At 40.1% G+C, this 16,524-nt stretch overlaps 2 protein-coding genes across 5 annotated transcripts in view; one reads left to right on the plus strand and one right to left on the minus strand.

Annotated features, from left to right (window-relative positions):
- Positions 1 to 9,561, minus strand: part of LOC136867203 (post-GPI attachment to proteins factor 2-like) — a 75,281-nt gene extending 65,720 nt beyond the window's left edge. The window contains exons 1-2 of one of the 2 annotated variants that reach the window (XM_067144332.2): positions 9,500 to 9,561; positions 8,650 to 8,993 (exon numbers count right to left, since the gene is read on the minus strand). In XM_067144332.2, the coding sequence (XP_067000433.1) occupies positions 8,650 to 8,811 (162 nt within the window). In that variant the 5' untranslated portion in view covers positions 8,812 to 8,993; positions 9,500 to 9,561. Of the gene's footprint in view, positions 1 to 8,649; positions 8,994 to 9,139; positions 9,178 to 9,499 lie in introns of those variants that run through there. The other variant, XM_067144333.2, reaches the window with a different exon arrangement.
- Positions 9,562 to 9,586: 25 nt separating this feature from the next.
- Positions 9,587 to 16,524, plus strand: part of LOC136866214 (WD repeat-containing protein 55 homolog) — a 129,512-nt gene continuing 122,574 nt past the window's right edge. The window contains exons 1-2 of one of the 3 annotated variants that reach the window (XM_068226652.1): positions 9,681 to 9,802; positions 9,860 to 9,888. In XM_068226652.1, the coding sequence (XP_068082753.1) occupies positions 9,873 to 9,888 (16 nt within the window). In that variant the 5' untranslated portion in view covers positions 9,681 to 9,802; positions 9,860 to 9,872. Of the gene's footprint in view, positions 9,803 to 9,859; positions 9,889 to 16,524 lie in introns of all 3 variants that reach the window. The other 2 variants (XM_067142994.2, XM_067142995.2) reach the window with 2 other exon arrangements.

The following is a 16,524-nucleotide window of genomic DNA, read 5'->3' on the forward strand; positions in this document are numbered from 1 at the left end:
AATAAAATATACCTGAATGGAATAGTGTCCTTTTCTATTTACATAAGAGTTGGGATCATTTGCAGGCTTATCAATTTCAATATGACAGCCACCTATGGCACCATTGACACCTGGAAATCCACTTTCCCTGAAATGTTGCTCAATATTTACTTTCTCATCTTCTGTAGGCCAAGTGATCACTTTTGGAGCTAAGTTGCTAACGAAGACAGTCAATCGTTTGACAATTCTATGTAGAAAGCTCAAAGAAATGTCAAACTGATCTGCAACATCCCGGAAACTTGCAGTCTGATGCCCAATAAACCACAGGAAAATTTGAACCTTTATTGGAAAAGCAATACTTAACTATTATTAAAATTATTATTAGTCATTATTATTATTATTACTGAGCTTGATAGCTGCAGTCACGTAAGTGCGGCCAGTATCCAGCATTCGGGAGGTAGTGGGTTCGAACCCCACTGTCGGCAGCCCTGAAAATGGTTTTCCGTGGTTTCCCATTTTCACACCAGGCAAAATGCTGGGGCTGTATCTTAATTAAGGCCACGGCCGCTTCCTTCCCACTCCTAGGCCTTTCCTATCCCATCGTCGCCATAAGACCTATCTGTGTCGGTGCGACGTGAGGCAAATTGTAAAAAATTTTTTTAAAAAATGTATATATATATTATTATTATTGCAGCAGCTGCAGACAAACCTGACTCAGTGCAGAAAGTTTTCCATATTGGCCAGACTGATATTTGTAAATATTTTCCATTATCTCCCTACTGACGCGAAAATGCTCCTTGAACGTTTCATTGTCATAGCGAGCAACTGTTTCTTCTATAGGCAGAGAGTGAGAGAGAAAGAGAATTTTTGGTTACTAAATTATTTTCTTTTTTTGCTAGTTGCTTTACGTCGCACCGACACAGATAGGTCTTATGGCGACGATGGGACAGGAAAGGGCTAAGAGTGGGAAGGAAGCGGCCGTGGCCTTAATTAAGGTACAGCCCCAGCATTTGCTTGGTGTGAAAATGGGAAACCACGGAAAACCATTTTCACAGCTGCCGACAGTGGGGTTCGAACCTACTATCTCCCGAATACTGGATAATGGCCGCACTTAAGCGACTGCAGCTATCGAGCTCGGTGGTTACTAAATTATGAGTTACTCATACATGTAGTGAAAATAAATATCATTTAAACATAATTGCAAACAAGTAAAAAAAAATTATAATAACTTGCCTAAATAATCTTCATTTTTCGCTTTTGGGATATTGTAATATATCCCTAGATCATCTTCACTGGAGTCCGAGTTCATAAGATCATCATCAGAATTTATTTATTTTATTTATTTATTTATTTACTTATGTCCCAGTGAGCTAGTGGCTCAAGGAACCGCCTTCAAAATCATCATGCATCATTCTCGTTTTTACCTCGTGCCTCTTAATTTGTTAGTGTGTAGTCAAATACGACTTTTTAACTATTACTGCATAAAACAACGCCGTACTTCTATTTAATTGTACGTGTAACGTGTCGTCTGCTCGTGCCAGATGATACCAATCAGCTGTTCACGATTCACCAAGTGAAAGCTATGGACCGCAATGCACAGCTCACACTTATTTTGGTGTACTGCGCATGTCTCTGACGAACAGTACTTGTTCTGGAGCACAAACTGCTTTGCCAGTCCGCAAACTGGTTCAGGAACGGTCCATAGTCTGTTGAAACAACCGACTCCGAGTCCGCGTTTGAGTTTGAAGTTTGTTGAAATGCTCTTTCCGCACTGCGCATGCGTCTGCCAGTTTGCAAACTGTTCCCATTCTTGTTGGAACAAACCTCATGTAAACGCAGTAAATATTTACGAGGATGAACGGCTTGAATACGACCTGCACCCAAGATTTAGAACCAATATTTTGGGGAAAGAAGTGTGGGTAGTATTCGGGATTATGCGGTAGTTACTTCCCAGCAAAATCAGTTGCAGATTTACCCAATTTATGACAAACAGCACGACAAGTATAGACTACAATTTTAGATTGCTGCAAATGTGACAAAAAATTTCATCTGCAGTGCCTTTTCATACTGTGGTAAGGTCAACGCACTTCCAGAAAAACAGCCAATGGGAGAGTACATGGTGTTTTGCAATGTGGAGCCATTTCTAAACAAAGGGAGAAACGCAACAACAGACAGCTTCTTCACATCTCTCCAACTTGCTAAGCACAAAAAAAAAAAAAAAAGGCCTTTGATGGAGGAAGTGCCCTGTCACCACTCCTGTTCGTAATAGTAATGGACAAGGTCATCAAATTTTATCTACAGTACCTTTTCATACTGTGGTAAGGTCAACACACTTCCAGAAAAACAGCCAATGGGAGAGTACATGGTGTTTTGCAATGTGGAGCCATTTCTAAACAAAGGGAGAAATGCAACAACAGACAGCTTCTTCACATCTCTCCAACTTGCTAAGAAGCAAAAAGAGCCTTTGATGGAGGAAGTGCCCTGTCACCACTCCTGTTCGTAATAGTAATGGACAAGGTCATCAAATCTATCAAGAAAATGGACAGTTAACCAAACGCCCTGGTATTTGCTGATGATGTGCTTTTATGGGAGAGACAGAAGCTGAAGTTCTGAAGAAACGTAATGAATGGAACAATACATTCAAAAATTTTGGACTGAAGATGAGCAAAACAAAGACAGTGGAAATGACCATCAACAGGAAAGGAACAAGCTCAAATATATTTCTGGAAGCAGCAAAAGTTGAATCAGCTTCCTACTTCAAGTACCTCGGAAGCACAATCTCAAAAGACAACACTGTTAGGCAGGAAATACTCAGCAGGACACAGAAAGCATCAAATTTCTACAGTCAAGTCAGAAATCATCTCTGGGACTGCAAAATACCACAAAAAGCTAGAACAATCATGTACCACATTTACTTCATTCCAATCCTCACGTACGGTTTAGAGACGTGTACCCTATTAAACAAAGACTTCAGTAGAATCTAGGCAACTGAAATGAGATTATTTAGAACCATGAACCAAACTACCAGAAAGGACAAGATCAGAAATGAAGTGAATAGGAAAGTAGCTGGTATCGAGGTTCCTATTACCAGTGTCATAAATCAACCCTATTTGTTGTGAAATTGTTACTGAGGTGAAGAAGTCCAAGTCTGAATTATACTCTCCAACCATCTTGTGACAGACTGGAAACACAGCTTGCACCTTGACAGTGTGCCAAGGGAAGAACAAGAAGAATGTCTTTTTAGCACACGGCACACTCAAGTAATAATGAGAACAGAACGAAAGAAGCCAGAAACTGTATTTTTCTACAATGGCACAAAACATGGAGTAGATGTGGTCGACCATATGTCTTGTAAATCTACCACCAAGGCTGTATGCAGATGGTGGCCAATGCATGTCTTTCGCAATATCCTAGACCTAACAGCTAGCAAAGCTTGGGTCATTTACAAGCAAGTAACGGGTAGGAAGATAAAGCGGAAGTAGTTCATCCTTCAGCTGGGAAGTGAACTAACAAGGAAGGACGAGCAAGTGCAAGAACAACAAGAGGAGGCTCTAGGACTGTGTCCATCATAAAACCAGAAGTGCCAAGTTGGTCTGCGTAAAAGCAACAAGTCTAGCAATGTCTGCAGCAAGTGCCCAAAAGCAGTGTGCAGCGGCAAAGCTATACAGTTCTTTGTTTAATACTTAGGTTTCCACTGGTAGTGCTGAGGTAAGTAGAGGTGAGTCGAATAGCACCGCTGCCAACTGCTGGTTTAATATGGCTAACTTTTTCCTTGTCGTGCAGACAGTATGCGCCATGGCAATACAAAAGAGCCTCTCGAAGGGAGTGTGGCCCTGTTCTCATGACAGAGATTGGCTTAGATGTGCAAAAATATGTTAAAGCTAATAAATGACCTTTATTTCTTGCCGTAAGCTGGGAGATTAAAGGAGGAATTGAGAAAGTGTAAGGTTACTGTCTGACACCATGACACTCTCAAACTTCTTAATCTCTTCTCCAGTCATTTCTATATTTCTCTCTATTTCTACCGTGTCCGGCAAATAGGCATAAAAAGTAGCTGTGTGCAAAATGTGTTTAAGTTGTTTTCAATTTTCTTGAAGTATTTCTGAAAATGTATAATTGTTGCAATGCGGACAACTGACTGACAAAAGGTGTTCAATTGATTAATTTTGTGAAAACTCCTTACAGAAACATGATGCAGCTGTTTATGATTATTCATGTGTCCAATGGTGTTGCCTTAGGCTGCTCGTCCACTGGAAGCGACTACACGCGATTATGGGATCTGACAACTACGTGCGCACTAGCGTGACTGATCCCAAAGCGAAGATTGTAAGGAAACTGCATCCACTGCAAGCAACCTCCAACAGCCGACTTCATGCGACTATAGCCGACAACAGGTAACAAGCGACAGTACGCCTCAAATGGGATTTGCCACTTGTAGTAGTCTGTACTCCAAGGTTCTGGCAAGCGTCCAGTTGTCTGTTGTCATATGCAACATTATTTTTATTATTACTACAGTATCAATCAACATTTGTCATGGATGTAGATACTGAAAAGTTAAGTGCAGTTTGTGAAAGAACACCCCTGTGGAATATGAAACACTAATAATCGTGCTATTTGCTTTACATCACACCAACACAGATAGGTCTTATGGCGACGATGGGATGGGGAAGGCCTAGGAGTGGGAAGGAAGCGGCATTGGCCTTAATTAAGGTACAGCCCCAGCAGTTGCCTGGTGTGAAAATGGGAAACCACGGAAAATCATCTTCAGGGCTGCCGACAGTGGGATTTGAACCCACTATCTCCTGGATGCAAGCTAACAGCTGCGCGAATAACTGCACGGCCAACTTGCTCGGTGGAATATGAAACAAACACTATCATTCTCGAGATATACGACTCAAATGGTCGAAAGTTGCAGAGGAAGTGGGTGTCAATAATGATAAGTACTCTTATTAAATTATTATTATTATTATTATTATTATTATTATTATTTATATAACATGACCGGCTGGGTAGCTCAAACGGTACAGCGTTGGCCTTCTGTGCCTAACTTGACGGGTTCGGTCCTAGCTCGGTCCTATGGTATTTGAAAGTGCTCAAATACGTCAGCCTCGTGTCGGTAGATTCGCTGGTGCATAAAAGAACTTATGCAAGACAAAATTCCTGTACCTCTGCGTCTCCAAAAACCATAAAAAATAATTAGCAGGACATAATACAAATAACTTTATTATAATTTAAACCTAGGAATTTCATTTTTGTCCGTATTGAACTGAGAAAGGATGATAGGAAAAACTTAAAAAGGTGGACCGTTTTAAGTTTTTCCTATCATCCTTTATTATAATTATTGTTAAGAACCTCCATGGCTCAGATGGCAGCACGCTGGCCTCTCACCGCTGGATACCGTGGTTCAAATCCCGGTCATTCCATGTGAGATTTGTGCTGGACAAAGCGGAGGGGGGGACAGGTTTTTTTTCCGGGTAGTCCCTACTCCAGTTTTCCCTGTCATCTTTCATTCCAGCAACACTCTCTATTATCAATTCATTTGTCAGTCATTAATCATTGCCTCAGAGGAGTGCGACAGGCCTCGGCAGCCGGCATAATTCCTATCCACGCTGCAAGTTGGGGGCTTCATTCATCCCATCCCTGACCCAGTCATTGACTGGAAAACAGGTTCCATTATTATTGTTATGGACTTTCCATGGAACACAGAGGTTTAAGAAGGTGCGGGCAAATGGGCGGACAGAGAAAAGATCGAAGTATAATTAAAGCTCAAAAATTTGAAATTTTATTTCTTCCCTATTTTTTCTTGAACTGACTTGGATGAACAACACCAAATAACAACTGGATAGATAGAGGTTAGCTTGTCAGCTCAAGTAACAGTATTAGAAAACCCTAGAAAAATCGTGTGCAGAATGCGCTTGAAGCTCACTCTCCAAAACTAATTACGATCAAGCTTCTCCAAGGCGCAGTCTAAATTTTTATATTACATGGACTATAAACAGTTTTCACTGACTCACTCAACAGCCTAAATTACATTTAAATAGGAGGTTAAACTTTAACAGAGGCAATAAGTGCCCATTCTACACGGCCTTAGTGATCAACCAAAAAGGTTAAAGTTATCGGCCGTAAACCAAAATGCTAGGAGGCGAACACTTGCACTCCTGTGAAATACACTTGAAAATTCTTAAAAACCCTACGTGAGCTTATGGCCCGAAGTTACAGAGGCTAAGCCAATACTAGAGAGGTGACTAGATGGAGTGAAAATTTAAATTCCAAAAGGAAGAGATAAATTTTAAAGTTTACGAAATCATTGTCACCCCAATACCAAGCTGAATGGGAACAGAAAGAGGATTTGCACTCTTCATTCCCTAAGTTAGAAAAGAAAACGGTGCCGCTTCCGTACCCGGTGTGCAGACTCGGGGATGATAAAAATCATATAAGAATGATGTGCAACGATACCTTAAGTAGCAGAAAGGAAAAATCCTTCATGCTTGCCAGAAACCCACCATCCCGCCCCAGAAAGTATTCTTACTTATATAGAAGAATTAAAACTGAGACTGTGTAAATGAGATGATAGCGACCATGTGCTGTTTTCCTATTGGCCGGCTAATGTTCGCGAAGAGTTCATATTCGCCGGACAAGCTTTCTAATGTCTCCGAAAGAGCTCGCATCGTGTGCAAGTACAGGGCTGCCATATTCGCTAAAAGTAAAAGAACCATGAATTCCTAACTTGCTGTAACCTATCTTTGCATATCCAGGCCAAGCTCTGTCATGAGAACAGTGGCCCCCAGGCTCTTAACTATGGCTGCGGCGCATACTGCCTGCACGGCAAGAAATTAAAATGTAATTTAGCAGCTCTAACCTATCTTTGCAAATCCAGGCCAAGCTCTGGTCTTGTCACTAAGAATGCGTAAGTTGGCAAGCCTCCCGAGTGTTACGTGACGTCGCCCGTGCCACGCCATGTTGGATGTCTAACCTCACTTTCGCACACCGGGTACAGAAGATTTACCAAGAAAACTATAGAATTGTTCGAAAGTTTACATTGAAGGATTGTGTTTTACATTAAGAAAGAATTTTGAAACCTTCCCTTCAAGCTAGCTTTCTGAAACTATTACATGATTAAAAGATATCTGCCAATACCTTGAGCTGGTGGTGGGCCTTCCCGAGATGGGCAAGGCTTGCCCCCTGCCTCCTCTATGAACACACTCTAAACCTCTTGACTGGAGCAATGGAAAGACAACATTGCCCAAAAGGTCCCAGCTTTTATAGCGGAGAGGCAAGTTCCAGAATTCCTATTGGTTAATTTAATAAATATCCAAAATTCTTGATTAGTTGAAAATTTAGAAGGGATAGCAGTGCTAGTAATCTAAGACCAAAAAAACGCTGTGGTTTAGCAAAATAATAAATACAAAAATTGTCTTGAAAATTAATTGTACATCCTCTCACCAGAGGGGGCATATAAATTGACAATAGAGACATCTGAAGATAAAGTTCAAAACTTCTTCAGCTAGAAAGTTTACTTTTGCTAGGGGCTTTACGTCGCACCGACACAGATAGGTCTTATGGCGACGATGGGATAGGAAAGGCCTAGGAGTTGGAAGGAAGCGGCCGTGGCCTTAATTAAGGTACAGCCCCAGCATTTGCCTGGTGTGAAAATGGGAAACCACGGAAAACCATTTTCAGGGCTGCCGATAGCAGAAAGTTTACTGATCGCATTACAGATGGCCTTCTAAAAGGTGCTCTGTTTAAATACGAGGTGTGGGTGTACCTCCGTTACAATTATTATTATTATTATTTCAATATAGTAACATGAGCAGTTCCCGTTATAATATAAAATGAAAAAGAAATTGGAAAAAGCACATTTAAATGGAAACAGTACCTAAACATTTTCAATTATTCAGTTCATGTTCACGGAAGTATGCTACAAATTTGTCTCTGATGCCATAAGCAGTAGTTACACTTCTGTTTTCACCTAGTGAAGCAAATCAGGTGGGTGCACCACTGGTTTCTCATTGTGACTATCAATGTAATGATGCCACAGCTTGTTTTTCACCTCCTTTAATAATTTTAATAACTTAACAACGCCTACCACAGAAACTCATACAGACCTGTATGGAGTACAAACGCCAACTGACAGTCGTGCAAAGTTGCCAGCTGTGGACAATCCCAGTCACGTATAGTTGCATGAATCAAAGTCGCCTGATCAAATAGTCACACCTAGTCACTTCCATTGGATGAGCAGCCTTAGTCCATACACTAATATCAGGTCTTTGTGAGTAAAACAAATAATTATGTCAAAACACAGTACAAGAAAATACATCTCTTACTGAGTTCTAATTTGAACGTTCCCACGCATTTCTTACAATGGGTCGAAATGACCCATTACCGCTGTTCTAGGAATGTACGATTTTCAGTTGTTCTAGTGTTAAATTTTGTTATTATAAGCCACAGGAGTTGCAGTTCAATCTACAATATAACCACAGGTACAGGTCTTTCTTGCATGAAAATCCCACATACAGGTTACTATCCTGCGAAGCTACGGATAGTTATTGACGAGATCAGTAAAGTTCAAGTGATTTACCAATACCACATTCATTCCTCCATCAATGCCTATTTAGGAGAAAAATTTTAAAATTTTAATGAATGAAATATATAAGCTAATTGAAGACTTACCCTGCAATGTGTTTCATGAATGTCATCTTGTTGGAAGATATAGGCAGTAACAAAACAAAAGAGCAAAGCACCAAGTGGCAATGACACGGTCACAAGACATAACTGGCGAAAACTTATCATGAAAAATATTGCTGCCTTAGTGCAGACTGAATTAACTTCCATTTTCACAGGCCAGAAATGTTCCACTGCAAGATGAACTTGAGTTTCAATCCGTTCTCTGACTGCAGGTATACGCCACTTTCTTTAATATCTTCTTGTGAGAGACATTAAAATATGGTTTCAAGACTGTATCCATAGTGTTGTCATGTGGAGCTTAATGAGAAGTATCACGGAGTGTCCTCGCCCTACAGAAACAAAAAATTCAAAAGGTTAGGCCCCCAACAGTAACACAAATCTAATAGGAGTAATTCACCTCCCTCCACTACTATAGTGGCAAATATTACAACGAATCTGAATACGAATATGGACTTCAATAGTGAAATTTAATTACCAACACTCATATTAATATACGATATTAGCAAGTAGGAAAATTTTCTTAGGGGTGGACTGTAAACCGCACATGCTTTTAACCTTCCAAAAGATGTAGAGGAGCCAAATCTTATATGTTAACAGCTGGAAAACATCCACGGTTGAGCGCTCATGCAAAATAACGTATATTATGCTAAATAAATACTGTTAAGAAATAATGTAATGCCAATTCCACCCCCCCATGCGACAAGAGTATTCGGAACTACTGCTATGCGACACTATAAAAAGAAATGACAATGACAAAATAACACTCAATTGAAAACAATATTTTCAAAGTAGGAACTCGACTTATAGTACTGTATCACATCCCAAATATAATTACCAAGGATTTTTGTAATGTGAACCACTATGGATTTTAATCAGGATACATATCTTCAACCTTTCAGCTTCCGTGCGCTATCAGAAATTCGCGAGTGGTTGGGTTGGTGTTGGTGCTGCGGACGATGCGGTTAAATGATTTCATGTTGTAATGATGGTACAACTTCACTGCACGTGTGCGAGGAGTAAAAATATCGAGGAAACGAATAAAGTATGACATTGATTTCTGATATTCTCTGTATATAGAAAGACGTTTTTGAATTGTTGTGATTAAATGCTAACCGTGAGTGGTTGTTTATCAAAGATCTGTCCTCAGCATCATCATCATCATCGGTTTGCCCTTCCAGCGAGCCGGGTAGGGTGTTGTCCTCAGCATTATGTGCAAAATAAAGAGTACGTGTTCTTGGTTTATGTGCAGTAGCTGTCATAGGTAGAACTTGTCAAGTCGCTTAAAAACTACTGTAAAATGTTTGAATAATTCTGTTTTAGTGGTATTGGTGAGAAGTAGGCCATTTACTGCAATTAGAAACAAGGTATAATTCCGAAAAGTGCTTGGTAAAGATGCGTTAAAAGTAGTCTTCAAAGTAACCTAACCTGTATTTGGGCTGTACGCACGATTAAATTTGCTTTGCCTATATCGCTTTATCAATATTTCAGCTATGGCAGTGTACATATTGTTTGTTTTTCTAACAGAACAGTTACTATAAGTGAAATAAGCATAAAATTTTATAACGAAGTGAACATGGGTTGCCGCCCGGGAATTTGGGATTTAAATAGGCCTATGAATTTAGTAATTTTCGTGGTATTGTTTGATTACAGATAAGATTGTTGTTCCATCGTAGAGGTGCTTGTATTACACAATTTGCTATGTTGTCTCTGCCATAAACCTAATTGGTGCCTCCCCCCCCCCCCCCCCTCCCGCAAATGTTCTACATCCAGTAGAATGCACTCTATCATATTATAAGGATTTATCATTTCTCACTTCAAGAATATTGTAAGAAAAGTTATTCGTATTATAAGTTTGTTAATATTTTATAGCATCACCTAACTTAAATGGCTGCAAGTTGGCATTCTCATTGTATGTCATTTGTGTTGTGACAGACTATTTTGATGCTGGTGTTTTAATTTCCTCACTCTCCATATTTGGGAGAATTTTCTCTTTTCACACTCAATTTGTTGTCTGATATCTTTACTTGGTTCAGTGATTTATAAATTTTTTTAAAGGAATTTGTTACCACCTCTGTCTGAAAATATTTAGAGTCTCCTCGATGGTTGAATTGGTTGTGGACTTCCGGACTTGGCACCTTCTAGGTTTATACTGTTGTGTAAATGAAGAAATGACATTCTTTTGTAAAGCGCCGAAGTTTTGGATACCACATGTTATCTTACTCGGGAATCATTTCAGAATGAATTTCTATGAAGTTTGGAAAGGGGGAATGACTTAATCAGGAATTGTAAGTGAAGATAAAATCATGCCAGAGTTTTTGAAAAGGAATAATTATTGGTTTAAGTACATAAAACTGTACTGACTTAATTGGCAGTGTTGCCAACAACTAGGTTTAAATTCTATCTAAATCATTTTTAAAACTCTAATAGAATCCTAATAGAAAGTTACAACCAGAGGAAGACTAAATATTTGTATAGGCCTAGTTCAGAAGGTATAACTTGGGTGCTTCCTGTCGCTACACTGGTTTGAACACAAGACATGGCCTTGAGGCCATCAGTCACAGTTGCAGATTATGCAAGCTGTTGACATATGATTGGTGCAAGTTTGCCTTCTCGTTTTGTGTCATTTGGGTTGTTGCAGCTGCAGATCCTGTGTACTGTTGACACGCGATCGGTGCCTCGAAAACTCCACTCAAGATTATTTGTGTACTAATGTCATTCCATGCCATCTCTCCCTTGACAGCTGGCAACATTCTCTAAGTTTGCAAAATTTTTTTAATACTAACTCGTTTGTCGGAAATCACCCAGAACAGATCATGCGGCTTTCCTTTGGATCTTTTCCAGTTCTTGTATCAAGTAATCTTGGTGTGGGTCCCCTACACTGGAACAGCTGCAGATCCTGCACACTGTTGACATGTGATTGGTGGCCTCAAGGCCGTGCCTTGCTTTCAAATCAGAGTAATGGCGAGAAGCACCCGAAATTATACCTTCTGCACTATATGTTACTCCTTTCTTTAATGATCGTTTAATTTCTTCATGTTCCCTTGACAACAAGTAAACTTACAGTTTCACGTGATTGTTTATTTTGTGAACATAGCTGTGAGATCTCCCTTGTATGTTAAATTTGAATCCCAGAAACATGGTTTTCATTACAAGTATCCCACATGTATTGATCAATGTGTAAACAGTGGTTGCCATTGTGAGAAGTCAGGTATGATGTCACTCAGTCATTATACTACATTATGTTAAAAGCTCCCACTGAAGTGAAGAATAATTCAAGCTAGAATGGGCAATTGATGAACGTTGTTATCAGGTCTGTCATTGCACAGCAGGTGTCATCTATTGATAAGCAGGAAAACCTTAAATATTTGGGTGTTACATACAACAAAATAATATTAGATGAAAGGAACATTATAACTAAAGTAAATGATAATTTACCGAGACTTGTAAACTCAATTTTTCTTAAGCCAGATCAGAAAATTAATATTATAGATCAGTTCATTTGGCCGAGTTTGATTTAGGCTATCCTTTACAGTTTGCACCCTTATCAAAACTTAGATGCGGTTTATAGGTGATGTCAATAAATTAATCAGAAATACAGTAAAGGAAATAATTGGTTTACCAATGGATTGTCCTGACTGTATGTTCTACAGCTGAAAAAAAGTTCATGGATTGGGCATTATGAGAGCGTCGTGGGAAGCTTTCCTTCAACACATTAACATTTGTAACAGGCTGGACTCTTGTTGTTGACCCACTTCTGGTACAAACAAGAAATTTTCAACTAGAAATAAAGGGTAGTCTGAGAAGCCTTGGCTTCGCTCCCAATGAACAACCTAAGGTACAGACTCTTCGGAAAAACTTGAGAGACCTGCAGTTTGAAACATGGAAAATACTACCACACTGTGGAAAAGGTGTCTCACATTTTTCAGAATGGACACAATCAAACACCTGGATTACAACAAAGAAAGGGCTTTCAACTTCAGTGTGGACTAATGCCATTAAAATGAACTGTAATGTGGTAGCAGTCCGAAGCGTTCCCGGTAGAAGCCAAGAAAACCGTTGCCATCATTGCAACGAAATGGAAACCCTCCCTCATGTCCTTGGTTTCTGCTCGAAAAGGGAACTATTGAGAAATAACAGACACCATAGGGTCAGGAGCAGTATTGCAGAACTTCTCAAAAAATCCGATAGATGTGAAGTCTTTGAAGAAGTACACTGTATCTTTAGCGATGGATCCAGTAAATGCGCAGATATTGTCGTGATTGACAGGAAGAGAAACATCGGCGTTGTTGTTGATCCAACAATAAGGTTTGCAAGTAACAATTCACAGGCCAAAGAAGTTTATTCTGAAAAGAATCCACTATGAACACTGTTTTTTAAGTACTATTCTATTCTACTCTGCGTCACTGTTTTAATGAGGTTTATTTGATGGAAAATTATTTGGGGGTGTGATTAGCATAGTGGCTTATCTGCTGGCTTTCCACCCAGACAGTTGGGGTTGGAATTTTCACATGATACGCTGTCTGGAAAAAAAAAAAAAATTGAAGCACCCAGAAGGGGAGAAGGAAATGAAATGAAATTTCACGTGTTGAGAGGGTATGTGATGTTATTTCAGTGGTTACAAAATAAAGTCAAATTAACAAAGAACTCAGCGGTTCGAGCCCATCAGTACGACATTGCACCCCGCCTGCCCTGGATGCATGCACTGATTCAGTTGGGAAGGGTGTCATAAAACTGTTGTATTCTCCCCTGAGAGAAGCTGGTCCACAACTGTTGTAACTGGTCCTTGATATCCTGGATGCTGGCACTGGGATGGAGTTGATGTCTGAGCTGGTCCCACACATGTTCTATTGGGGACAGATCTGGGGATCTTGCTGGCCACGGGAGTACCTCACCATCATGCTGACAGTTTGACACATGTGCCATGTGTGGATGAGCATTGTCTTGTTGAAACATGGCACCACAATACTGTCGTATGATAGGAAACGCATGAGGACGCAGGATGTCCGTGACATACCGCTGTGCCGTCAGAATTCCCTCGGTCTCTACCAGCCATGACCTGAAGTCATACCCGATGGCTCCCCACACTACGATGCCAGGAGTAACACCACTGTGCCTCTACAAAACATTTGGAAGAGTCAGAACTTTCCCCAGGTTGCCGCCATATTGGCATGAGTTATTAATTTCAATCTTCAATTGCGACTGCCATACTGGCAGACAATGGTCGACCAGTGTAGTGTAGAACCACAATTCATCGCTGAATGCAATGCGGTGCCATTCATCAGCAGTCCATGCTTCCCGGTCATGGTACCACTCCAAACAAAGTAGTTTGTGCTGTGTTGGGACAGTAATTCCCTAGTGTGGCTGCTGCTGGCCTCCAACCATTGGTGCGGGATGACACAGAATGTTTCAGTGAGTCCACTACTTATTCTCGAATGGTACGTGGAGAAGTATAGATAAGAAATGTGTTTTTCCACCAATCAATACACAATTTATTTTAATAGATTAAACTAGTACCGGTTTCGGCTCTTTAACAGCCATCATCAGCTAGTACATAATTTGTTTTAGCCATTAGACAATTCACAAGTTGTTATTGTATTAGGCATCCGGATATCTAATGGGGGATGGAAATGTATACAATAGCATATAATTAAAATATCAGTAGTCAGGGTAAAAAGTTACAAATTAGAACATGAGTATGTAAAACATATTAAAACACACAGGCCACAATATATAACACTTAAAAAGTTTCAACACATTAAAATGGTACGTATAGGTAGACACTTGTTAAAATTTTTAATTCATGCTACATAGATTCCATTCTTCTGTCCTCTGTGCAGTTCTTTTTGTTTCTAAGTTATGTTGATTTTAGCTGCGTAAGGTAATCTTCGAGAACATTCTGAAACTGGTGTACGTCATATTGATATGGGCCTTTGTCATGAAGAAATTTTGTTGTGTTATATATCCCAACTTGTGATATACTATGGCAAGTTTCAGTATAGCATACAGCAGGTCTCGAGCTTGTATTTAGAAGTAGTTGGTGGCAACACCTCTCTCGTCTACGTTTGCTGTTGTAGTCTGTAAAGATAAGGTGATATAAGTATGCCGGTAGTGTGTGTATGAAGGAATGCCTGGTGTGTGTATGGAAAGAGTACTTACTATAGTTGTTGTGTAAGTCTTGTGCCGATGTGTTTGAAGGCTTGTTGTGTTCTACTGCGAGTGCGTCTGGGGCTCATATTAGCTGTGGAGGGGGATGTAGGTGGAGGGGAAGAAGGAGTGGCCGTTGGAGAAGAAGAATAATAAAATGGTACGTGGAGATACGAAGGGATTACGATGTGCTTGGTGCACAATATGGCAATCCTCCCTTGTGGTGGTCAGACGTGGTCGACTGGAACCTTGACGACGAATGTGCCTGCTCTAACGTTCCCATGCAATCCAACATCGGTCCACCGTCACATCTGAATGCCCCACAAATCTGGATATTGCATGATTCGACTAGCCAGCTAAATGGAGACCCACAATGAGGCTGCTTTCATAACCTGCAGAAGCTGATAATGCTGTCTCACATGAATACGTGACATCTCTGTGTCCTTCACAGCGATCACTCACCATCTGATGCTGTTCATGCCCCATATATACCCTACCAGGCCTGGTAACAAAACTTATGCACTCTGGTGGCTGTTCTATCAGTCACAGTGAATTGCAACTCTAATCATTTACATACCCGCCAATGGTGTGTGCATATACAAAGTTACATTGACATCCGACCATTTCTTCTGGGTGCTTCAATTTTTATGTCGGGCAGTGTAAATCGCATGGTTTCAGAAAGGGCATCTGACGTTAAAACCCCAGCCAAACACAAAGGGAGCCTGGGTGGCTCCATCGACCTTAGAAATAGTGGCCTCCGTGGTGCGCACTACCCCATGCGTCTTGATAGGTGTGCTATTTACTACCTGATGAGCGTAATTTAGCACACTGGGGCAAAACGCTGGTAACCAGGAATGAGTTAGCTGGAAAATTTATAATGTCCAATAACGGACCAACTATATTGGTATTATAAATTTACTCGTTCAAGAGAAATATTTCAAGTTCCCTATGGGAATCGATATCTATATGACCTAGGATCAAACATGCTAACTTGAATTCGGAAGGCCAGCACTGTACCGTCTAACCAGCTAATATGTTACAACGCTCGTCCACTTGTTGCACAATATGTGTAACAATACTTGGATGAAATTGGAATTCATGTAGTGGTACGGCCTGTTCGTAGTTAGGATCTGAATCCCACAGATCTTCTACAGGCTGTATTGGGAAGAAGGGACCGGCTGCATTATCCACACACCATACAGTACCCGTAGGAAGCTCTTCAAAAAGGATGGAAGCAGATTCCACAGGTAGAATTGCAATATTAATTAGGAGTGTGCCTAATACGTTAAACCAAGAGGTGGCATAACAAACTTCTAAAGTTGGGGTGAAGTGTCAGTGAAGTGTAGTAAATCGGAAGGAGTAAAGGGAAGGGAAGTGTTACAGTAGAAAAAGGTGTCACTAAAGTGTTACAGTGTGCCAGAGGTGTGCATATAAATTATGTTCAATAATTTTTTTTTTCCTTCATTTTTTCATTTTCAAGTTTGAAAATGTCTGAGTATTAGTATTGCCTATATCATAAAATAATATGTTAGTTTCTCGAAGCTGACAAGAACTTAAAATACATCTCCAGTGTAAAAGAAAAAAAATATTTATATATATATTTATATATAAAAATATATAAATTTCTCTGCTACATGGAAAAGCATGTAACTATGGATAGTTTTTGGTCTTGAGATGAGGGAGCGAGTACAGATTCTTTGGTTGTTTCCCTCTTTG

This window comes from Anabrus simplex, chromosome 3, assembly GCF_040414725.1.
Source record: "Anabrus simplex isolate iqAnaSimp1 chromosome 3, ASM4041472v1, whole genome shotgun sequence".
Classification (NCBI taxonomy): domain Eukaryota; kingdom Metazoa; phylum Arthropoda; class Insecta; order Orthoptera; family Tettigoniidae; genus Anabrus; species Anabrus simplex.